At 44.5% G+C, this 24,584-nt stretch overlaps 1 protein-coding gene across 1 annotated transcript in view; it reads left to right on the forward strand.

The window, feature by feature from the left end:
* The first annotated feature begins 7,005 nt into the window (after nt 1-7,005).
* Nucleotides 7,006-24,584, forward strand: part of LOC147669133 (condensin-2 complex subunit G2-like) — a 399,698-nt gene continuing 382,119 nt past the window's right edge. Inside the window, exons 1-2 of the mRNA XM_086948201.1 lie at nt 7,006-7,139; nt 23,980-24,079. Coding sequence (XP_086804327.1) covers nt 24,002-24,079 — 78 coding nt within the window. The 5' untranslated portion in view covers nt 7,006-7,139; nt 23,980-24,001. The remainder of the gene's footprint in view (nt 7,140-23,979; nt 24,080-24,584) is intronic.

Consider the following 24,584-nt stretch of genomic DNA (forward strand, 5'->3'; position numbering starts at 1 on the left):
GCAGAGAATATGGAAAGCACCTCAAAAGGCGAAGCTAGTCCTGCATTGTTGCTGGATTTTGAACGGAAAGGGAAACTCTGTCTTCATAGAGAAAAGACTAGTTATTATAACAATGTATTCATCGGTTCCAGCGAGTGTGAACATAATTACAAGGTAATTGGAGGTTGGGGTTTCAAAAATGGGTCAGAACCTGTGTTTCCTGGAATTTATTATATATGTGGAAACAAGGCTTATTTCAAATTGCCCGATCACTGGTATGGAAGCTGCTACTTTGGCATTGTTTTCCCGAAAATATACCATGTGAACAACGCTGCTGGAAGCAATGAAGATACTAATGGCTTAGTGCGTAGTAAACGTGAAAGTGTAGGAGAAATAATAGGTGATATTTTTAGTGCACTGATACCTGGAATGGGGGTAGTTCTGAATACTCACCGTATCTGCAAATTGTCTACAGTAGTGGATCGGTTATCAACTGACACTGCTGCTGGATTCCTGCTGGTCAATACTGAAATGGTTGCGATCAGATCAATGGTTTTACAGAATCGCCTTGCTCTTGACACCCTATTGGCAAAAGAGGGCGGAGTCTGCCGAATGTTGAAGGCGCAACATTGTTGCACTTACATTCCTGATAAAAGCATTGAAATAAAGAAATATGTAAGAAACATAACTAATTTGGAAAAAGAACTCAAACCATTGGAGGTTGATAGTGCCTGGACGAGACTGACGGATGGTCTCTCCTCTGTAGGTAGTTGGTTCTCTAACTTGGGTAAAAATCTTCTGTGGAAAATACTGATGCCAATAGCTGGAATAGGTGTGGTTGTACTGATTATATTTATCTGCTGCAAATGTCAAAAATGCAGAAAGAAATATACAGTGAACAAAAGAGGAGTGAAGAGAAATGTTGATGAGCTAGAATTAGAAGAATTGAAAAACGAAATTTACAAGAGAGCTAAAAGCTTTCACCCTAATAAGGATGCAGGAAGAAAGCTCAACAACAAGTTTGTTGAAATCGAGATGAATGATATGCAAGAATGAAGTTGGCATCTGTTTCCATTTATAGTGATGATAGTAAATATCATCAAAGAGGGGATTGATGGAGCAAGGATTCGCACGTAAAGCGACTTGCTCTCATTCATGAACCTCGTCTAACCTTTAATAAGCATTAACCAATCCTGTCCGTCTTAATTTTCACTTTTTCCAATACACGCGGGTGCCCGAGAGAAGCTCGCATCTATGTTTATTAATTGTAATGATGCTTGCACTACTGAGTGGCCGCTTCGCAGAAATCCAGTCTGCGCATGCGTCGGTCATACCCACGTGATGTGACGCACTCGCAATTTGGAGGGATGTTTTCGCTCAAGCGCAGTGTTGCTAAATATGGCCGCTTGTCTTTAACCATGCTCTCCGCTAGCTCATGCTGCTTTTGCATATCTGTCTTTCCCGCATTAACTCTCAATGCTATAGATATTACAAAGTAAGGGGTGCAGAGAAGCTTTTCATGGTATACAGTGTATTCATTTTTTCTGTGTTTCTAATTTGTTTTTGCTTACTTTTCATGTACCGCGTATTTGGAGCCTGGGAGTGGGGAGCGACGCCATCTTTGAAACCTCCCACAACCCTGTCACGTGATGAGGGAAAAGCCGAACCGCGCAGAAGCAAAACTAAGCCAGCTGGCTCCTGAAGCTGAGATGCGCCTGAGAACATCTTCCATGCACTGGGAAGAGAATTCGGCTGTACCTAAAATTGATACAAATGTATAGTCTTATGTGTGCTCTATTGTTTTACACCTTTCTCATACCCTGGGAACTGGAATGTAAGGGGTGGGTACTGAAAAATAAATATTAATTATGGGAACACAGAATTTTAGGAGGTGACAGTGACCTAACCACCTCTCTTGACCAATCATAAGTTGGGACCTTGTCACTTGCAACATTTGTGGGTGGTCTGGGGGTCCCAGAATAGTATAACTAGCCCAGTTCAGCTTAGAGAAATTGTCCGACTTGTCCGAGTAGCTGACCTGTCACTGACCCTACGAACTCTATAGGTGATTGATACAGAGCGCTGCGGAGCACTCTGTCCGTACTTTCCACAAACTCCAAGGGGTGGAAATTAGTCCTAAGTGCTGGCGGAGCACTTTGCTGGGAGATTCGAAAACCCAATCGGGGTTATTGGCGGATTCCGTGCAGAGAGGGGGTAACGCAGGCGTTGCATCCGAAGCTGCAGGTGTTGGTCGTGCCCTTTGATGAGCCCAGTCCTGACCCAAAACCTGAGGGGTATCCTGTCCTGACTGTCCTGAGCTGTACCTGCTCGCCTACTGGCATTCCGAATCCTTGAGGGTCCTTGTCCTCGCCTATTCCCAAACTGACCCGTGGCCAGGGTTAGTCCTCATTCTGTCCTAGGTAAATATATGTGTGGGTGTCCGTCTAAACTTTACTCCTACCTTTTCCTCTTCTTAATAAAGCACTCTTGCCTGTGATATTGCCCTATCACCTTTTAGAAGTGATTTATATGCAATTGTTTATTAGTGATGTTCCCCTTTTTCACCCTACCTATAGGATATCATTAAAACTGACTGTTTATTTAGCTTGTTCCTTTATCCCTTCCCTTTAGTATGGTTGCAGTGAACTTAGTAAGAATAGCATAAGGTTTAGGAATTAGTTTAAATATTAGTGCTCATAGAAGGTCCTTCTCATGTCCCCTGCCTTAGTTTAAATTCGTACTGAAATAGCATGTTCCCTAATGCTCATACCCAGTAGTGTTCCTTAGTACTCTATGGTGCTTGCCCTAATCCATAGTTACATGTTGACTTTGATCTTGATTATTGATGTTCTGATTTGTATCTGCCTTATAATTATGGCATATTCATTCTAAAACTTACTCTATATAAACCTTTGAAAACCCATCAGGTGTCTGTGGTCATTATACCTCATAAAGTGTTAATAAATGTACTAAGTGTGTAAGGCTGTGGTTCCCAAACTGTGCGCCGCGGCGCCCTGGTGCGCCGTGAAGGGAAGCCAGGGGCGCCGCGCACGATGTGGGAAAGGAAGTGTTTAAGTTGCACTAAATGTGTCACTTTCGCCCCCCGCCTCTGTGATGAATAGGTTGCTCTGCCCCTAGTCTCGGCCTTTCTGAAGCAGAGCATCACGGCGGCAGGGGGTGCACAAACAGCGCACACAGGACTCGGCTACAGACATAGCTGTGAGGCCCACCTGCCAATGAAGATCCAGGCACTTCTTACTCAAAGGCAAAAGATGATGCCCATAATCCCGCATTTTGGCGCCTGGTAGTTCTAACCATTAAAAAAGACAATCAACTCTTTCAGCTGCTGATGAGCTGCGAAAGAGATGCTGGTCAGTGGCAGAAGGGAAGGAGTTGCAGCACAGGAGGGGGGGTCATGCTCTTTGTGAAGTCATGAGCACCTTCGGTTATTTAGATGCAAATAGCATTGAAAGAGTAAATGAAACTAATTTTTTCATTTTTTTCCCCCTCAATTTTTATATAGAGCAAACCCAACCCAAACATATTGGAGTGCTTTACATGAGCACCAATGACATTTCATAAGGACATGTTCCTTTTTTAGATACGGAGAGATTAAGTTATTTGCCCAGGATCACAGGATGTTGAGCCAAAACCAGAATCAAACCTGATTCCTCAGTTCTAAAGTCGGTAGCTCTGACCTCAAGCTCCATCTTCTCCCCTCCTCTACCCATGCTCAGGACCTGTCCAGGGAGTACACTCTTAATATCTATGTCATACATCTGTGGTTCCCAAAGTGTGCGCCGCAGCACCCTGGTGCGCCGTGAAGGGAAGCCAGGGGCGCCGCGCTGCTGTGCAGGATGTGGGTCTGAAAAAAATATATAATTATCCTCAAAATGTAGTGAAACTGCGAGCTGCCAATTTTGGAGCTGGGGAACCGGGTTCGACCCTCTGTGTCAGCTCAGAATCCTGTGTCATTCTGGGCAAATCACTTAATATCCCAGCGCCTACAAAAACTGAATACATGAATGTATCCTTGTGTAACGTGACTGGTGCTCTTTGAGTCGAGTTTGCGCTATATAAATCAACACCAAATAAATAAATCCAGCCAACCAAAACACAGAAAAAGGGTAAAACTTTACAAATGTCAAATGACATTCACGAACGTTCCTATTCTGACGGCTTTTTCAAATTCATGTGCAACGTTGTACCAAGTCCATTATCAGGCAGAAAAATCACATTATTGATGAGATATATTTTGGATTCTTTAAATGGTGGAATCATTTAATGATTGGGAGAGAGCGAGTGTGTTTGTGCGATGCTTAATAAACCTGTGGCGGTATCCCAGTGTTCTCTCTGGGAGCACAGATACGCATAAAATGACTGTCTTTAACCTCCATTGGGTGGGTGGGTGCAGGGTCAGGGTCCTGGTGGAGAGCATTGGGTAGGTGGGTGCAGGGTCAGGGTCCTGGTGGAGAGCATTGGGTGGGTGGGTGCAGGGTCAGGGGCCTGGTGGAGAGCGTTGGGTGGGTGGGTGGGTGCAGGGCCAGGTCCTTGCGGAGAGCATTGGGTGGGTGGGCCAGGGGCCTGGTGGAGAGCGTTGGGTGGGTGGGTGCAGGGTCAGGGTCCTGGTGGGGAGCGTTTGGTGGGTGAGTGGAGGGTTAGGGGCCTGGTGGAGAGCGTAGGGTGGGTGCAGGCTCAGGGGCCTGGTGGAGAGCGTTGGGTGGGTGGGTGCGGGGTCAGGGGCCTGGTGGAGAGCGTTGGGTGGGTGCAGGCTCAAAGGCCATGTTGGAGAGTGTGAGGGAAGAAGGGTCCAAGGCAGAGGGGAGAAGGGTGCAAGAAGGAGGGGAGAAGGGTGCAAGGAGGAGGGGAGAAGGGTGCACCGCAGAGGGGAGAAGGGTGCACGGCAGAGGGGAGAAGGGTGCAAGGAGGAGGGGAGAAGGGTGCAAGGCAGAGGGGAGAAGGGTGCACCGCAGAGGGGAGAAGGGTGCACCGCAGAGGGGAGAAGGGTGCACGGCAGAGGTGAGAAGGGTGCACGGCAGAGGTGAGAAGGGTGCACGGCAGAGGTGAGAAGGGTGCACGGCAGAGGGGAGAAGGGTGCACGGCAGAGGGGAGAAGGGTGCACGGCAGAGGGGAGAAGGGTGCCAGCCAGAGAAAAGAAGGGTGTAAGGCAGAGAGGAGAAGGGTGCAAGGCAGAGGGGAGAAGGGTGCAAGGCAGAGGGGAGAAGGGTGCAAGGCAGAGGGGAGAAGGGTGCAAGGTAGAAAAGGGTGCAAAGCAGAGGTGAAGTAGGGTACAGGGGGAAGGGGGAGAAGGGTGCAAGGTGGAGGGGGAGAAGGGTGTAAGGCGGAGGGGTAAAGGGTCCAAGGGGGATGGTGATGAAGTTAAAAATTTGCCCCCCCCCCCCACCGAAAACATTTCTGAGGATACCCATGATCAGAGCCCACCTCACGTAAACTTCTTGTAACGCCACAGAGCTCCTTGAGCCTTTCTCTAGCCTGGTTACTTTTAGTGGGAGTGCTTTATACTACTCTATGTATGCATTGAAATGTACTTTATAAGATCTTTGTGATTGCAAATAAAGATTTATGACAGTGATGGCGACTCTGAATCCTTCATCACGTCTAGGCTTGTTTCTTCATGTAGACCAGTGGCTCCCAAAGGGTGCGCGGGTAAAAAAATGGTGGGGAGCCACGGCCAACTGCCAATCAGGTCAAGGGAGCCACGGGTCAAAAAAGTTTGGGAACCACTGGTGTAAGGTATTCTACTCCTTTTAGGAATCTTGCTACCTGTCCACTGCTAGCTCCTGATCCCTCAGGAGAAATGTGCCTGTGGTAAGTCAGGTACATGAAAGTAAGTGGTGTGAGAGTCACCCCCCTGAATTACTCATAGTAGCGTGTAAGAATCACCCGGTTCACGCCAAACACAGTCATCGTATGCACGCCAGGGCCCAGTGCGTGGAAATTGGTAAACTAGTGACCCGGGTGAACTGCGCGCTCTATCACCCATACGTGCCAGTAACCCGATTCAAGGTCCCATTCTCCCGATTTGTTTTTTTTTTAAATCTCCCACTTTGCTCTCCTGAAATGTTGGCATGTATGGGTCATCCTAGCGCATGAAACACATTGAGAACAAAAAACTGGGCTGAGGCTAAGGGCACTGACGGACAGGGAGTTTATTTAACTAACGGCCACCACCTTGCACTACAGCGTAGGTACCGTTGGTGCGATAGTACCGTGGCCTATTTTACCCTGATTATTGCTGTACTTAACTGACCAAATACAGTCAAAGTGCCACTTCCATTGCCTCCACAAAGGCCGATGGCAGCCGTGCGCTATAAATGTGAAACACTCCTACTTTCGCATATGAATTGCTGCGTACAAACAATTCCAAAGCAGACCGCAGATCATCCCTGCCTTATCAAACGAAACTAGCGTTCTAACCGATAAGACGCAACGGACACCACAACCCACAATACAGAATTTAATCGAAAAATTACGCTTTCAACACCGGCACCATTCTGTCTATATGATTGGTGGCCATCTTGAAAGGACTAGACTTAAATGAAATGGAAATAGAAAATCGCCAAGATAGCAGTTTCTGAACACTAAATTGTGATAACTTTTTTTTTACTACAGACGAACTACAAATATTTACTCCGTTTTGATTGTTGATATACTCTTTATAAAGTTTTTCTTTAGATAATTTTAGTGATATATCAAATATATAAAAGGTAACGCATACGTAAATCCAGTTAAAACCGTTTTCCTTTGTGTTTTTCTATTATTGATTAAAAGCGAACTCTGTTCAAAACGTCATCCTTTTTTAATTGCCTGGCCTTAGGAAATCGAGTGTAATTTGTCCTTCACTTTTGTCGTTTTCAAACACTGCTGACCGGACGCACGTCGACGTGGCAGCCATGGTGGATTGGGTTGCTTTTCTGTTCGCGACATAAGGAATGCCTGTTGGTACGCGTATTCTTCATTTGAAAGAGCAATGACGGCACTTCCGGGTAGGTGAAATCGGCGGGTGCCGCAGTGGCGCTTGTTTCAAAATATCTAAAGGGAGGGATCATTGTTGAATGTTTACCACGGAGACGGACAGGAAAAAAAGAGAAAACCAAAGCAGGGACGTCACCGACACGACCAACAGCTCTAGACTACAAGTAGGTACAGGTGTGCTGGGGACTGGCGGAGGCATGTAAGGGTACAAATGTAAAAAATAGCGCATTGGTGAAGCATCTCATAATGTGGGCTAGACAGCTCAGTTGCTGGATTCTGAGTGATTCCGCAGTACAGTGTTTAGGAAGATAAGACTACCGTCACTATAGACGGGTCCGATGCAAAAGGGACAACCCAGCAAATTCACGGCTTTCTTTGCCGGGTTTTGAATTTATTATTTATTATTATTGGCATACGTCGCGATCTTATGCAGCAACGTGGCTGGTGTTATTTCACGATGTGATGTAATGCATGGCAGCATTCATTTAAGTGAGATACTCACAATTTTGTTTGCTCCAACAATACAGGTATTGGAATGTTTTTGTTCGTGCTAATTTATGCACTCTATATATCAATTTTAGTGGTTGTGTTTCTTTAAAGTAGCATTTCTTTGACTTTAAAAAGTACCCTGGTTCTTCTATTTTGTCTCGTTAAACTGTCAGAAGGCAGTCTAGCCAGAGATCCCAGATCACTGTACAAGTAGGTCAGTATGAGAGATGCAGCTTATAAAGGCAGATTGTGGAGAAGAGTGTTATATCCTCTATATTTCATTTACATGTAAACCAGCCTGGGTCCTCCAAGCTGCTCAGCCAGAGTGTGAGTTTGTTACGGAATGTTGGTGTGACTGTGATGCGTGGAATGCCTGAGTGGATGCGTGGTGACAGTTCGAGATGGGCTGAGCAGATAGGTAGGTTGCTCCTGGTGGGGCTACTACTTGACCAGAGCTGGCTGGAGTTAAGATTGTTGTTACTTGGACAACTAATTAAGAAGACTTGGAAATACTACAAGACTACCTGTGTCTCTATGTCCAGGGTACAACAAAGAGGACAGCAGAAGTGGTATGTTTGTGTCTTAATGTGAGGGTTGCTAAAGTAGTGTAAAAGAACAGTGCTCAATGCATTAAAGTAACACCAAACGCATACTAGCCAACATTTTAACTCTAAAATAAGTTACTTTCTAGGTCTCGCCTAGCGTTGCAGTGCAAATGCACTGACATTGCTTTGCGAAGCATGCAGTATATACAGTAGTGTGGAAGCTCCGCCCACTCTTTTCCCATTGGCTTTTGTGTTAAATGCTGCCTTCTGATTTGATTGAGCCTTGTTAGTCCCTCCTCATTTGTATCCTTCCACGGCTACCTGCACCTTTACTTCCAACAGTATTTTTCTTCCCCTGCCTCCCCCCTCCCCTCCCGCATTCCGTGACTTCTCAGACCACACCAGCCCCCCTCCCTACTCCCGTTCGTGTCTTCTTCCCACCCCACTTCTGATTCTAATGCAGTAGGTCTCGCTTAATTGCGAGTCCTATTGCATTTTCAATGCTTGTTTTTAAAGTAGTTCGTGCGTCTTAAGTCGTCCGGCCACACTGAGGAGGAGTAGAGAGCTGGCACAGGATGGTAGAGTGTCTGTGCAGAAAGCATGCGCAGTCAGACGTCTGCTCACAGGTTGAGTCACCTTGCTCCCGTAAGCTGTGACTGCTCGTTAGTTTCCTGTGCATGACACAATTAATGTGCAGTGTATACATTTTGAGTCGCAGAGCTTTGTATTTTTCTTCCCTATCCAAAATGCAAAGTCTTTCAAAGATCTTCTAAAGAGATGCATATTTTTTTAAATAGTGAGAAGAAAATGTATTTTCTTTTTCTCCGGGTTACAGCATGTTGCTACTGTGCAGTTTTTATCCCTCCAATTTCAGAATTGCGTTGTATTTCTGGTTCAGAATACACTGACGTAGTGGTGTGCTCTGGAGATATCCCGCTGGCAGACTGAGGATGTACCACTTCCCCTTCAAAATCGGAGGACTTTATTTCACCTTACACTCTGAACTGGGCCCCTTTTCTCTACTCCGTGTCCCTAACCATGAGGGCCCATCCGTTATTTCTCAATTGCACCTTGAGGCTATGGCACTCTACAAATATACCTGTCATGTTAACAAAGCTCAGGCAGTAGGCTTTTAACATGACAATTTGCAGCCTCGTTGTCTCTGCACAAACACTTGTGGGTCTATAAATAAGGCCATCCTTTGTGCCCAGGAGTAGATGGTCAACCCTCGCACCTGATGTGTCGCCGGCAGTGACGGGCGACTGCGAAGGTGGTGGGGAGGGCAGCAGTGTCTAGGCAGCCAGCAGCGACCCCTCTGCAGATGACCCGGCTCTGGGGGAGATGGGGGGGCTAGAGACTCGTGCAAGGCTGAAGGAAAAGCACTCTCGCAACAGTTCACACCTTGGGCAGTGCCGGAGCTTCAGTGAGGGCGTCTGCAGGGCTCGTCTCAAGGTCAGACTTTTACTCTGATACTATTTGCAGATATCAGTGTTTTGTACCGTTTCTGTTGTGCGTATCAATGCACAGGCAGTGGTATGGCTTCCACCGGTGCTGTGTTAGAGAGTGATTTGCAGTTTGGTTGAAAGCAGGCAGGTGTTCGGCTAGTAATTACTGTAACAAGTACTTTACAATTCCTAACATACCCTTTATAGAGCTTTCTCACGCAAGGCACTGGTGCTACTAGCACTGCCCAAATCAAGGAAACTGCTTTCGGTGACATTGGAATGATGAAAAACATGTCCAGTCCCTGTGATAAACACGTGTGACCTGCAGGTTCTGTGCAGCAGGTGCTAACCCTTGAGCAGGAACGAGAGAAAGTCTGAGTGCAGTCTGGCAGCTGTCTCCTTTTAAATGTGACTTTATTGCATGCTTTTGCTAATGCTTACTGTCACCTCCGAACCTTCACCCCCTGTCAAATCTAATGGTTTCTCCCATTGCCAGAAATTGTGCATGGCTAAATGCTTATAAGGTCCCAAAGGCGATAACAAGCATTTGCAATGCAATTGGTAGGTTTAGCCTGAACAGCACTTGTGAAATCCATTGTTAATATTAATCTTAAAAGGGGCTTACATCCTGCCCTTACATTTCATTGGTTCCTGTGCTTGCCACTTGCTTTTCCTCCATTTCTATTGACTGTAGCATACTATTTACTGTTGTTCCTCTCTTATCAGTCTCTCTTGGCCCTATTACCGTTTTCATCTGCTATTGAAGCAGGACTTTTTTTGATGTTTTGTTTGCGCGCTTAGCCGAGAGCTCTCGACGCAGCCTCCCCTCTCATGCGGAACTGTGGTCTACATCTGCTGCAGTTTAGTAATCTCGCTCCTCCCCTCCACTAATGTTAGGCTGCACACATACATGTGCCTCTTCACTATGCACTGTAGCCTGTATGACGTGCGTGCATTCCAACACCACACTTGTTCTCTTCGTCGCGCTCACACAGCCTGACTTTAATTTGTCCACCTCTCCAGATGTTGTCTTACATGAAAGTATCCCAGTTGACTCTTAGATAATTTCATATGAAGTTCCCGCATACTGGCCAATGACGGTGCATGTCAATGTGAGGAGGAGCAATTCAAACCGGATGCAGGTTTAACGGCTAAGACAGGGCTGGAATTGAATCCTGGTATTAGAACTTTTTTTTATAGAAAACAACATAGAACCCTGTGTATCCCAGTTGCTGGAATAGGAGACTGCTACTTGACCAGAGCTGGCTGGAGTTAAGATTGTTGTTACTTGGACAACTAATTAAGAAGACTTGGAAATACTACAAGGCTACCTGTGTCTCTATGTCCAGGGTACAACAAAGAGGACAGCAGAAGTGGTATGTTTGTGTCTTAATGTGAGGGGTGCTAAAGTAGTGTAAAAGAACAGTGTTCAATGCGTTAAAGTAACACCAAATGCATACTAGCCAACATTTTAACTCTAAAATAAGTTACTTTCTAGGTCTCGCCTAGCGTTGCAGTGCAAATGCACTGACATTGCTTTGCGAAGCATGCAGTATATACAGTAGTGTGGAAGCTCCGCCCACTCTCTTCCCATTGGCTTTTGTGTTAAATGCTGCCTTCTGATTGGATTGAGCCTTGTTAGTCCCTCCTCATTTGTATCCTTCCACGGCTACCTGCACCTTTACTTCCAACAGTATTTTTCTTCCCCTGCCTCCCCCCTCCCCTCCCGCATTCCGTGACTTCTCAGCCCCCCTCCCTACTCCCGTTCGTGTCTTCTCCCCACCCCACTTCCGATTCTAATGCAGTAGGTCTCGCTTAATTGCGAGTCCTATTGCATTTTCAATGCTTGTTTTTAAAGTAGTTTGTGCGTCTTAAGTCGTCCGGCCACACTGAGGAGGAGTAGAGAGCTGGCACAGGATGGTAGAGTGTCTGTGCAGAAAGCATGCGCAGTCAGACGTCTGCTCACAGGTTGAGTCACCTTGCTCCCGTAAGCTGTGACTGCTCGTTAGTTTCCTGTGCATGACACAATTAATGTGCAGTGTATACATTTTGAGTCGCAGAGCTTTGTATTTTTCTTCCCTATCCAAAATGCAAAGTCTTTCAAAGATCTTCTAAAGAGATGCATATTTTTTTAAATAGTGAGAAGAAAATGTATTTTCTTTTTCTCCGGGTTACAGCATGTTGCTACTGTGCAGTTTTTATCCCTCCAATTTCAGAATTGCGTTGTATTTCTGGTTCAGAATACACTGACGTAGTGGTGTGCTCTGGAGATATCCCGCTGGCAGACTGAGGATGTACCACTTCCCCTTCAAAATCGGAGGACTTTATTTCACCTTACACTCTGAACTGGGCCCCTTTTCTCTACTCCGTGTCCCTAACCATGAGGGCCCATCCGTTATTTCTCAATTGCACCTTGAGGCTATGGCACTCTACAAATATACCTGTCATGTTAACAAAGCTCAGGCAGCAGGCTTTTAACATGACAATTTGCAGCCTCGTTGTCTCTGCACAAACACTTGTGGGTCTATAAATAAGGCCATCCTTTGTGCCCAGGAGTAGATGGTCAACCCTCGCACCTGATGTGTCGCCGGCAGTGACGGGCGACTGCGAAGGTGGTGGGGAGGGCAGCAGTGTCTAGGCAGCCAGCAGCGACCCCTCTGCAGATGACCCGGCTCTGGGGGAGATGGGGGGGCTAGAGACTCGTGCAAGGCTGAAGGAAAAGCACTCTCGCAACAGTTCACACCTTGGGCAGTGCCGGAGCTTCAGTGAGGGCGTCTGCAGGGCTCGTCTCAAGGTCAGACTTTTACTCTGATACTATTTGCAGATATCAGTGTTTTGTACCGTTTCTGTTGTGCGTATCAATGCACAGGCAGTGGTATGGCTTCCACCGGTGCTGTGTTAGAGAGTGATTTGCAGTTTGGTTGAAAGCAGGCAGGTGTTCGGCTAGTAATTACTGTAACAAGTACTTTACAATTCCTAACATACCCTTTATAGAGCTTTCTCACGCAAGGCACTGGTGCTACTAGCACTGCCCAAATCAAGGAAACTGCTTTCGGCGACATTGGAATGATGACAAACATGTCCAGTCCCTGTGATAAACACGTGTGACCTGCAGGTTCTGTGCAGCAGGTGCTAACCCTTGAGCTGGAACGAGAGAAAGTCTGAGTGCAGTCTGGCAGCTGTCTCCTTTTAAATGTGACTTTATTGCATGCTTTTGCTAATGCTTACTGTCACCTCCGAACCTTCACCCCCTGTCAAATCTAATGGTTTCTCCCATTGCCAGAAATTGTGCATGGCTAAATGCTTATAAGGTCTCAAAGGCGATAACAAGCATTTGCAATGCAATTGGTAGGTTTAGCCTGAACAGCACTTGTGAAATCTATTGTTAATATTAATCTTAAAAGGGGCTTACATCCTGCCCTTACATTTCATTGGTTCCTGTGCTTGCCACTTGCTTTTCCTCCATTTCTATTGACTGTAGCATACTATTTACTGTTGTTCCTCTCTTATCAGTCTCTCTTGGCCCTATTACCGTTTTCATCTGCTATTGAAGCAGGACTTTTTTTGATGTTTTGTTTGCGCGCTTAGCCGAGAGCTCTCGACGCAGCCTCCCCTCTCATGCGGAACTGTGGTCTAAATCTGCTGCAGTTTAGTAATCTCGCTCCTCCCCTCCACTAATGTTAGGCTGCACACATACATGTGCCTCTTCACTATGCACTGTAGCCTGTATGACGTGCGTGCATTCCAACACCACACTTGTTCTCTTCGTCGCGCTCACACAGCCTGACTTTAATTTGTCCACCTCTCCAGATGTTGTCTTACATGAAAGTATCCCAGTTGACTCTTAGATAATTTCATATGAAGTTCCCGCATACTGGCCAATGACGGTGCATGTCAATGTGAGGAGGAGCAATTCAAACCGGATGCAGGTTTAACGGCTAAGACAGGGCTGGAATTGAATCCTGGTATTAGAACTTTTTTTATAGAAAACAACATAGAACCCTGCGTATCCCAGTTGCTGGAATAGGAGACCTTTGTCTGTGGGTAGCGCGGGGCATGAGCACGGGCCATAGCCACTTGCAGCTTCCTTGTTGTAGCATTTTCTTTAGTTGTGCCCTGGCGTGTGCAGGAAGACACAAATTGACCGCACACGCATGGCTCTCTAAGGAGCATTGCACCTTGAATCTGTCAATTCCAGTTACATTTGATTACAAATGTGTAAAATTGAGTTTTCCATCCATATTTGTGCTTCTTTTCATGGGCTTGCAGAGAAAACGGCAAGCTTACATGTAACATTATTTAATAGACAATGAAACAATTAGGTGAACGACGTGCATCTGGCATGATGTACCTGACAAGTTAAGTTGAAAGGGCTGGATTTGTACTGAATTCGATCCCACTTTTTAGATTTTGCTTTCACAGCACTTCTGGGAACACTGACCCAAAAACCTACGTGGCACTGGCAATAAAGTTGGGGGTACCAACTGCACCGCCACCGCTTCAGCCTTTGAATTTGTCTGCCCTGCCTCCCAACCACAGAGTCCTCAACTGTAAGATGAATCTGATTCTAGTAGTCTGTCCCCACCACTCACAGCACTATTCAAAACAGTTGCACACGGCTCTCCCATCATGCATATTTGACTGCATCCTCATTTCAAACGGGTCTCCCAACTTCTACAGTAGTACCAGACACGCATGCAGTAAATGGAATATAGCGTTTGTTGACACTTTTTATCACTTCGCTTACATTTGAATTCAACCGTTTAAATGTTAGTTGCGTCTCACTTTGTTTATCGTGGTGCTTTGGGCGATCAGCTCTGCTCTTTTTATTTACCTTTTCACATTGTCACTAACTGGTTGGTGTGCTGTTTTAATACCTTTGCTCATTGATATATATTTTTTATTATTTAATTTCCACATCTTTACTGTAGTGATGGTTTTATGATCTAGCTCTTCATCTGCACTGAGCTTCTAGTAGCACCGTTCTCTTTTCGCATTAACAGCTTCAAACTTTTGGATTATCTTCAGTGACAACATAAGCACTTATTTGGCTCTTTTTTCGTGCTTATCATTTCTAAGCGTAATGCTCTGTTTGCACCAATAGCTTCACACCTTTGGGCTTCTCTAGTGACTGCACTCAATTTGGTTGTTCACGTTGCATGTGGCATTCCTTTATTAATTCTTTTCTGTTTCTCTTTTTGTATTTTGCTTCTGTTCAGACTGAGCTACCCCTGTGAGCCCTCTTATCGCATGGGTTAACCATGTCTTTCCATGGTTAGCTGTTTTTCCTATTTCTTTTTAAAGATTCCCTTTTGACTTTCCTTTACATTATCTACTATAACAAGTGTTTTTTTAAATTTTTTATTTTGGTTAACACATTTATTTATGAGCTTTCTCACGCAGAAACCACCTTAAATCTTGGTTTATTCTTTTACAGTGAGCTCTTAATTGACATAGAACTTTCAGGCTTGATTTACTTTATGTAGCATTTAATCCCGTATTGTGTTCAGAAAATTAAGTCACTATGTAAGTATTGTGATTATTTGTCACTGGAATCCTTGATGAACAGTATTTGCTTTTATTGGTATGAGAATTTTTTCCCCTTAATCACATATCTATCCACCATAGTTAGTCTTTTTGTGGATCTATGCACCGTTGCATGTTAGGTTGTCACTGATTTTTAGGCACAACGCTTTCGATGTGCTTGTGAAATCTATTGTATTTAATATAAATCTTAAAAGGGGCTAACATCCTGCCCTTGCTTTTCATAGGTTTGTGTGCGTGCCACACAAAAAAAGCATATCCATCCCATTAGCAAAACAAATTGCATTTAAAAAAAAAAAAAAAAGGTTTCTAACCATTTAATAGCACCTTCATGGTATCACCAAAATTAACTTTCACAGTCTTTCAGCCTGCTGTCAAAAACAGATGACATGACATCCAGATGAGAGGAAATCACTATATGGTCTCTAATCAGGGTTACATCTTGGCTTCTAAATGCAGGGTCTCTGTGTTTCAGACCTTTCAATAATTTCGACTGTGATTGTATTTAGTTTATGGGATAGGGGTTGGGACTTTGGACTCAGCTACTGCAAAAAGTCCCATAAAATGTCTTCCAGGTCCTATTTTATTACCTAAATCAGTACCCTTGGCACGTTTTGGAGGAGCAAGAGGTAAGAGCAGGTGGGATCAGAGAGCGGAGAAGTCGCGGCACAATGTATAGTTTTTGTTTTAAAGAAATTATTTATTGTAGTGCATTAATACAGTACAACAGTGATTTAGGAACAATCCCATAGGGACAAGTTGAAATCTCAGGTATAACATACAGTAGTATTCAAATGACATAAAGGGATCAGCTTAAGAGATAAATTAAAACAGCAATCATTACCTGTTACCCCTCCCCCCTGTGTATTAACACCACTCAGAATGGCTTCCAATAGATCTTAACCCTCAGTCATGTGCATTTTCTCCTTCAGTCCTGTCTAGTTCTCTGAAGCTATCAAATGTCACCTGCCATGTAAGTATGGCCTCCCCAGCACGTTCATCTCTCCTACAATGCCAATGTCGCACTCCTTCAGCAACCGCCCACGCTGTAACCTCTTTAATCCATCTCTGTTCCCTGGACCTCGCAGGCTCATCCACGAGAAGCCCACCCGTTGTTTTGCTAGCAGGAGGGTCAATTGCATACATTTCCATTCCATTTTCCTACTCTTACACTTCTTGAAACTCCCCAAGAGACAAGTGGTCGGCTCCAATTCCACAATACCCCTTCAATGGTCTGCAGCCCCCATACCACAAATTCCCAATAAGCATTCACCAGCGGACAGTGTCAAGCCATATGAAGGAACCCAGCAGGACCAACCATACACCTATGGCACCCATGAGGTTTGGCTGGGTCTGCCTGGTGGAGAAACACTGGGGTGATATATGTGCAATGTAAATAAATAAAATGGGCTAACTTAAACCATGCATTATGCAACCCCTATTTTACTAGGGCGTAAATGGCTTTCCATTGTCTCCACCCCCCCCCCGACCCCCCCCCCCCTCTCCCCCAGTGTCCCCTCTTGTCCCATAACAACTTCATTACCATTATATGGTCTCAGGAGTCCATCCACTGCTGAGCCAAGATGTGCTCAGCTTCCAAATCAGTCCAACTGGGATCCAATAATTACAATAACGAAGAAGTAAATTATAAACAAGGAGGATTAAAAGAAAATAAGATTCACCCCCATCCTAGCCAGGAACCCGACCAGCATCCTTGGGCATGCAGAAAGTCATCTCCAATGCCAACCAGAATCAATCTCTAGCCCCACCACCCCTTCAGTAATAGCAGTGTCTTGGATCATCTCAGAGGCAGGGCTAGGGCTTCTCAATGGGCTGTTCTCCGGTGATACTCTCTCCAGTTACTTTTCGTTAGATGTCACTGACAATGTCAGGAATGATGTAATATGTGAGGTCATAATCATTGCGTTGCGGGGCCGTAAGTTCTAGTTAGCTCGGTGTAATGGCAGAGTTTTTGGCTTTATTTAGCAGTGATATAGATCATTAATCTTGCTCGCATCTAGTATAGGTATTCTTAGCCTGTGTTGGCCCTTTTAAGCCCTTTTTTCCAGATCTAGAAGAGGATAGCTGCTTAATATGCCTTTATTCTTGACTTTCACCTGTCTATTGCCTATTGGCTTTGACATATTAGACACATTGGTATGGTTTATGTAGGTATTCTGACAGAGCTAAGGAGCATTTCACCCTTTTCAGGCCTACAGGCCTAGAGCTAGAGGGACTCCATCTTGATGAAGTTGAGAGGCTTTTCAGGGCAAAGGCAAAGTTTATAGTTATAACTGTTGTTCGCCCTAAGCGGACCGGAGAGAACCGGCCAGAGCTGAATCTAATCAGGAATTGTTCCCGGGCTCAGGTCTCTAGACGAAACAAGCAGACTGGTCACTGTGGGAGCGTCTAGCGCAAGGAGCCTGGTGCATGGGATTGGTGGGAGGAAGCTGCTGGCTGGAACTTTCCATGAGGAAACAGCATTCTATATCAGTGAAGTGCAGAGGCGGAGTCAGGCAGTCGAGGAGAGAGTCAAGCAGAGGGTCAGTCCAGCAGAGAGTCGAGCAGTGGAGTGGAGTTGGCAGAGAGAGAGAAAGGGTTCAAGCTGGAGAAGAGCTGAGTTGAATAGTGAGCTGGAACTGAAGGAAGTTCAAAGCGCCAGGATGCCCTCTGGGTGATAGGTTGCGCTTTATAAGTACACAAAATAAATAAATTTATAAGTACACAAAATAAAGAAGCAGTTGCTTATCAGGAGGAGGTGTGAATAGCTGGAGTCTGAAGTAATGCCTTTTAGAAGAGATAGAAAAGAGATCGTGGACTAACCTATGGGAGCAGATGGAGTTAATTGGACATTGGCGCAGAGACAGAGTGAATAAGCTAGTGGAATGAACGGTGATCAGAGCGGCAGGAACCATTAAGATTGAAGACGGAAGGTGGAGATAGTTCGTGTGGGGGAGAGGAGTCCAGAGACAGAGTGATCAGCGCAGAGGTGTACCCAAGAGTGCAGGAGAGAGAGAGAGTCTGAGATGAGCCAAGGCACAGACGAGAGAGGAACCCAGATGACAGCTAGAACAAGACTTCACACTAATCAGGTGATATTGTTTTCATCACATTAGCTACACTTACACTTTATGTCTAATCTTTTCCCTTTCAGTGGAGTGTTCCTGTTATGTGTAATCCTTCTCTTTCAAGCGGTGTGTTCTACCTATAGTCTTTGTCAGATTTGTGTAAATGTTTATATTGTTGTAATAAAATAACCCCCAGTTTATAACAAACTGGTGTGTATTTCCTATTCTTGTTCACTGAAGGTAAATATATCTCCTAGGTAGTTGCTACGTGAATGGATGAGTAATCCCAATCAGGTAAGTGGTGATCACATAAAGAGGGAGTGAGTGGACCTTTGATGCCAAGAGCAGGGAGTACACTATATAATCTGGAACTATATTCAAAGTTATTATCGTAGTTTCATCCCGAGTAGACAACTGAGATATTATTCCAATAATGGTTCATAGGAATGTGGTCGTCGTTGATATGCGGCGTTAGTGACAGCACTGGGTGGGAGACCAGTGTTAATACCCACTGGATTGTGGCTTGAGTAAGTGAGAGCGTTAGGAGGTCGAACTAACGTGTAGTTTCGCAGGATTGCGAACAGTTTGGAAAAGGGAGCATTGGGTTCTGCAGGCCCGTGTGTAGACGCACCGGATTGTGTGTCATATCTGCCCTAGGGTAGAACGGTCTGGGTCAGGGTGGCCGCGAGACCAACTGATGTGAATAAGTGTGGTGTAGGGTATAGATATCCCTAGTAATCAGTGAGTATTCTTAGTATCCCTATATATTTAGTGGTGTTTTTAATAATATGAGCTTGTATATTGCGAGTTCCCCATCCTCAGGTAGGTACCAGGTGCCTGGATAGGTGGTCCTGAGGAGGGAAGGTGAGTACGTTCTGGCTGGGTTGGAGGGGCCCCTGGGGGCTGATCCCACCTACTCAGAAAATCCAGCCATTACACTCGGGTAACTATAGCTGCTGAATTTCAATGGTTTAGTACGAGTGAAATCTGAGCCTAACTAGAACATACCTGTAACCTTTGTTTTCAAAAGAAAATTAATATAATTTTGTTTACTAGTAGTCGCGTTTGCAGAATAGTGGAGAAAGAGGGCTTGGGCTTCCAACCAGCTCTTGGCAATCCCGCAGTGTTCGGCGTACTGGATGTTACAGGGAGGATTTGTGGACCCTCAGTATCCAAGGGGACTTCATTCCCCAACAAGTTGTATGCCAGGATGCACGTTTTTAGAGTGGTGGCAAAGGGGACAGGGCCTCCAATAACCTCTCACCAATCCCACTGTGTGGGATTTACTGGCGGTAACAGGAGGGGTCGTTGGCCCCCAACGACCCTCAGCAGCCAAGGGGACTTAATTCGGCAAACAGTTGTGCACCTGGAGGCCACTTTGTAGAGTGGTTGATAAAGGGGGCAGAGTGCTGACTTGAAGTTGGGGTTGATGTAAATGAGGCGGGCAGCAGGGATAGATGAGTTAGGAGAGAGGTGGTGGTATTGGGTGCTCTGAATTGTTGTACTATATATCTTTTCTGGTGCTCAGAGTGGCTGATGAAGCTGCTAATATGTTTTGGAATTAGCAAGTTAATTCAAACATTACATGTGCCCGAGGTGAGCGTATTAAGCGGGAATGTTCAAAAGGTTAGGCATGAGTTACATGTGATCAGTCAGTCATTGGTTTGCCTTAAAAAAACTCCCCATATACAGGCTGTATCAGGGAGGCTGGAGGGCTGGGTTACCAGCTAATGGGGACTTCCGGGCATGACAAGCCTACAAGAGGGTTAGCAATATTAGCAAGAAGTGTTTCATGCACATGTTCAAAGCTGAAAAGAGACAAGATGGGTCACTGGGTTGTTGCTAACCAAAGATCAGGCCAGTTGCATCTAACCATATGCTGTATGTACGGTGCTAACAAGGATGACCTTACACCTGCTCAGCAGCATCTGGTAGAGCTACCCATGTGGAAAAATCCTATAATTATATGTGTTTTTTTTTAATTTGACTATGTTCCCCGACTTGGACAGTTCACATGTCAACTGTGCATCCAGGAAGATAGGTACACGTGCCGCCTTGCATCACCTGGTGAATTCATATGGGCTAGTCGATAGCTGGTGCTACACACGCAACACTGCCAGGGTACACATACTACTAGTCTCCTCAGCAGCATTTTTCTCGATTGAAAGTGACATTTGCCACATAGGAAGTGGTCAGGGATAGCTCGACCCATCTTTTCCCACAAATACTTTCAGATCATAATCCGCTGCAAGCTGCGCTTGTTATCTAAGGGGTCAGGATGTTTGCAGGAGGGGGGCTAAAAGGTGGATGTTTGATCACTCACTCCTACCGGACAGTGGCTACTATGAGCATATGAGGGAACCCTTGTCGGATTTCTTTAAAGAAAAGCAATGATCCACTACCCCAAAGGTGATCTGGGATACCAAGAAGGCAGTATTACAGGGGACCTCGGTCAGTTTTGTCTCTAACCAGAGCAAGGTTATTCGTGTTCAGAAAGGAACCCTACGGCATGAAATCCTTCAACTGGAATATGCACACGCAGTAGCTCTGAGATTAAGGAGGCCGAATGAAGAAGTGAGGGGATGGAGTCTATTAGAGATTTTTGAGTACCAAAACTAAGATTCAGAGGATAGTGTTAGGTAAAGTACTGAAAGCATCTTATGCTTCAAGGTTAAATGCCTTCGAAAATAGTGAGGAAATGGGGAGCATATTAGCCCAACAAGTATGGGAGTCGGTGAATAAGAACGCTATTGATTCAATGCGAGAAGTTAATAATATAATCCAGAGGAGCCCAATAATATTTTGAGAATCTTCAAAGTCTACTATGAAACGCGGTATGGGGAAACATCTGCTGCAACCCTGAACAATATATTTCTTTCATAGTGTCCGGGCTAGTTTCTGATAATGATCGGGCAATGCCGGACTCCGCTATTATAGAGGGAGAGATTTTTTGCGCTGTTAAACAATTCCTGGCTGGGTAAGTAGCTGGGCTAGACACCATACCCTCAGGTTTTATATAACTTGTTTGCACATCCTTCTTAATTATTTTGTTGCCAATGGTCAAGTACGGGGCAGTCCCTAGGCCTTGGAGTGTGACCTTTACAACTTTTTTGAAGAAAGGAAAAAATCCACTGAACTGCTCCTCCCACCGGACAATATTGATAAACTGTGATGCTATAATCCTCACAAAAATTCTGGTGAACTGTATTGCCCCGCAGAATTGCAGGAGGGGTGGACAGTATAAAGCACGTGTTTGTCCCATACAGAGACAATACAGCTCACACTAATCTTGCGGGTGCTATTTTCGATGTGGCTGGTGTGCTAGGTGTACCGGCCGGTATGATTTTGCATGACGTGGAAAAAGCATTTGATTGGATATCATGGCATTTTTTTTATGATCAACATTGTCAGCAGTGGCCTTTTGTTCCAAGATGCGGAGTAGAATTCAGGCTCTGTATCACAACTTGTCAACGCGAGTGGTCAGTGGTGGCCTTACCTCTGGGATTTTAGAAATAAAGAGGGGAACACACCAGGGATGTCTTTTGTCCCCATTACTATTTGCTGGGTATTTTGAACCATATCTGCCCTACCTAAAGAAGTCAGGGCAATTTGCTCCCCTTAGGATTAATGCTTCAATGTAGTGTAACTGTTTATACAGATGACACAACAGTGTTAACATTTGAATCATCTGTATCCATGGCAGCAATTAAGAGTGAAGCTCAGCTATTTAGGGCACTCTCTGGATATAAGCTCAATAGACCAAAGATGCAAATTCTCTTTAGCAAGCCTAGTCCAGAAAGTGACAATAGATGTGTGGAAACAGCATAATATCTGGAAGTTTGGCTCTCTTTGGAGTTCAAGGACATTGCGTCATTAAATTGTGAGCCAGTTTTGGCTAAATCTAGGTGTCCATTTGAGCAATGAAACCGGTTATAAGTAGGTGTTATGGGACGTTTAACCTGGTCAACATGGTGGTCCTTCCAAAATTCATAAATTTATTTCGAGCCATTCCTTTATATTTAACATTTGCTTTCTTCTCTCAGGTTGAAAGGTCTTGGACCCAGTTCATTTAGCAATATAAGCGCTCTCGCTTAGCAATGCAAATCTTACAACTACTGAAAGATAAAGCTGGGTGGTTGCTTCTGAGTTTAATGTATTTTTTGTCTGCTATCTCAGAGCACATATCTCAAGTGATGTATCATAATTCCTGTCACTTGCGGTGTCTGTATTTTGAAGTTGGTCCAATTGTATGGTTTCACGTCCCTTTTTATTTCAAGCGTACTCTGTTTAGGACCCTCCTATCTCGACTCATTTTAGGCTTAACCAGTTGCACTGGTTATTAGAAGATCCTATTGGGTGGAATAAAGTCAATAACCTAAATCCATCTCCACTTTGTGCTGTTTTGCGACTTTTATTGTGTCCTTTTATTGAAAGGGAGGCAGTTTGCTAGACCCACTTTTTTTTTTAACAGACGCTATCCGATGAATGTGTCTGTTGTAATGTTGTTAGATTTTGAATGATTGCTGTAAGACTCAGAAAAAGAAGGGATTGATTTGTATTCGGAGCATATTGTTTGCTTGGCTCGCTTCAGCGTCAAAGGCCTGAGCTGAAAGCAAGTGCCTTTGACAAGGGAGTGGGCCTGTATAGGCTGGTAGAACCGGCTATGGGGGCTTACGAGAAGCAATGTTGGCAGTAAAAGAGGCACAGTTACTTCCAGCCCTGCTTCTCCTAAGCAACGACTATAAGTATAAAGTGTTTTTTATTATCATTATTAACTAGCATTTGTTGAGCGCATGGCTACCATGAGGCATCCCAGCACTAGCGGCAAAACAGGTTGTAGAAGATGGCTAGCAATTGAGGCTAGCTTGCAGGTTTTCAAAATACATAAATAAAAGGCATTGTCTCCTTAGGACCAAAAAGGGCTTGTTCTATAATGCGGTATCAGCTGATCCCTGCTTGTCTTTAACTGAATTTTATTGATACCGACGCTGGTCTACAATCAAAGTTCTTGTCTCATGAATCGTTGCACGACTCCTACTCTTTATTTGGAATCCACACAGGGCCTCTCACTGTGATCTTTGTATGAGTGAGATCCAACTTAGTGTTCCTTTCAGTTGGAGAAACTTCTCTTTAAATGGAGTCACTCTTCTCACGCCGTCTTGGACTTGACGGTAAAGGCTGACATTGATTCTATTCTATGCACCAGTTGAAACAGGTAAACAAGTATCAGTATTGGCATTGTGATTTGTTTGTTTGAATTTTGGCTCAGCCTTACTGATTGGAGCCCAAACCCTTCATTGTTCTTTGGCATATCCTGAATATAGCATGTCTGCCTAGGCAAGACCTAAAAAGTATTGGCTCAGAAGCAAACTAGCTTGTGTGGGGATGTACTCCTTGCGAAAGAGCAAAATGCAGTTGCTTAAAGTGAAGTTATCCAGTGGTTGAAGTCGACTGACCTACTGCCCTGTGCTGCATGCTGTAGTGGGCTGAAGCAAAACGTGAATGATGCACAAACAGACCAATGGTTGCAGAAAGCTGGCTTAAAGCCCCTTTAAACAAGTATATTGTACATATATTTTTCGTTTTAAAACAAAAGGTCTTTGGTAACACTAGACCTAAAATGTACACACCAATAAATTATCTTCCTTTATAAGGCATGTTTTTTGAGTTAGGACGGAAACTGAATAAAGTAGTCCAATCTTGACAAAAGTGAGGTGTCTATGATTCACGTTGCAAACGTCCCTTCATATCTCGATAACTTTATATTGACACATTTTGCTTCTGCCATGCAAAGTGTATGCTACAAATACTCGCAATAAAATAAAGTGACGCTTTAAGTAATGCTTGAAACGTTTTCACCTAATGTTTTTTTTCTGTGAAAATTAAGTAATGTCAAGTTATTTTTTCCTTTAGAAATTGAAACCGTGAGAAGAAAATGTCAAAACGTGATGCTTTTCTGCAGGCCACTGCAAAGGAATCGGTGACTGACTTCTTGCATTTTATTCAACTTCATGTAAGTATAGCGTGTAAAATAAAGAGTGCTCCCTATATTGTGCTACTGGGGCGGACTGATTTTAAAATGACTTTTATAATTGCCTGTGAGTACCTCTTGCAAATAAATAATTCTATATGGATGCTGTCAAGATGAAACTTGGTAAACAATGGCTGTTTTCGTCTCGATTTCTTATAATGCAAGGTGAATGTGCAATTTATCTAAGGTGATGTTATAATAAAATAGGAGTTTCGCCATGTTCATGGGTGGAAAAACAAATGCATGATTGCTTTAATGTTGCAAGAGGTCTGTGTGTGGCGGGACATCTGTTTTCAGCCAGTTTTAGATGGTGATTCCAGCCCTTAATTTGAAATTTGCTATTTTTGTTCAGTTCAATCATGTTCCAATGGCCTGCTGCACGCTTCATTTACTACTTTATTTTGTTGCTGTTCGTGTTGCACCGAGTGCTGAATTTGAGTCGGTGGTTGCAGGTGGGACTACCACTAGTATTTTTCTTTCTACTGCT

Source organism: Lissotriton vulgaris, unplaced genomic scaffold (genome assembly GCF_964263255.1).
Source record: "Lissotriton vulgaris unplaced genomic scaffold, aLisVul1.2 SCAFFOLD_836, whole genome shotgun sequence".
NCBI classification, from domain to species: domain Eukaryota; kingdom Metazoa; phylum Chordata; class Amphibia; order Caudata; family Salamandridae; genus Lissotriton; species Lissotriton vulgaris.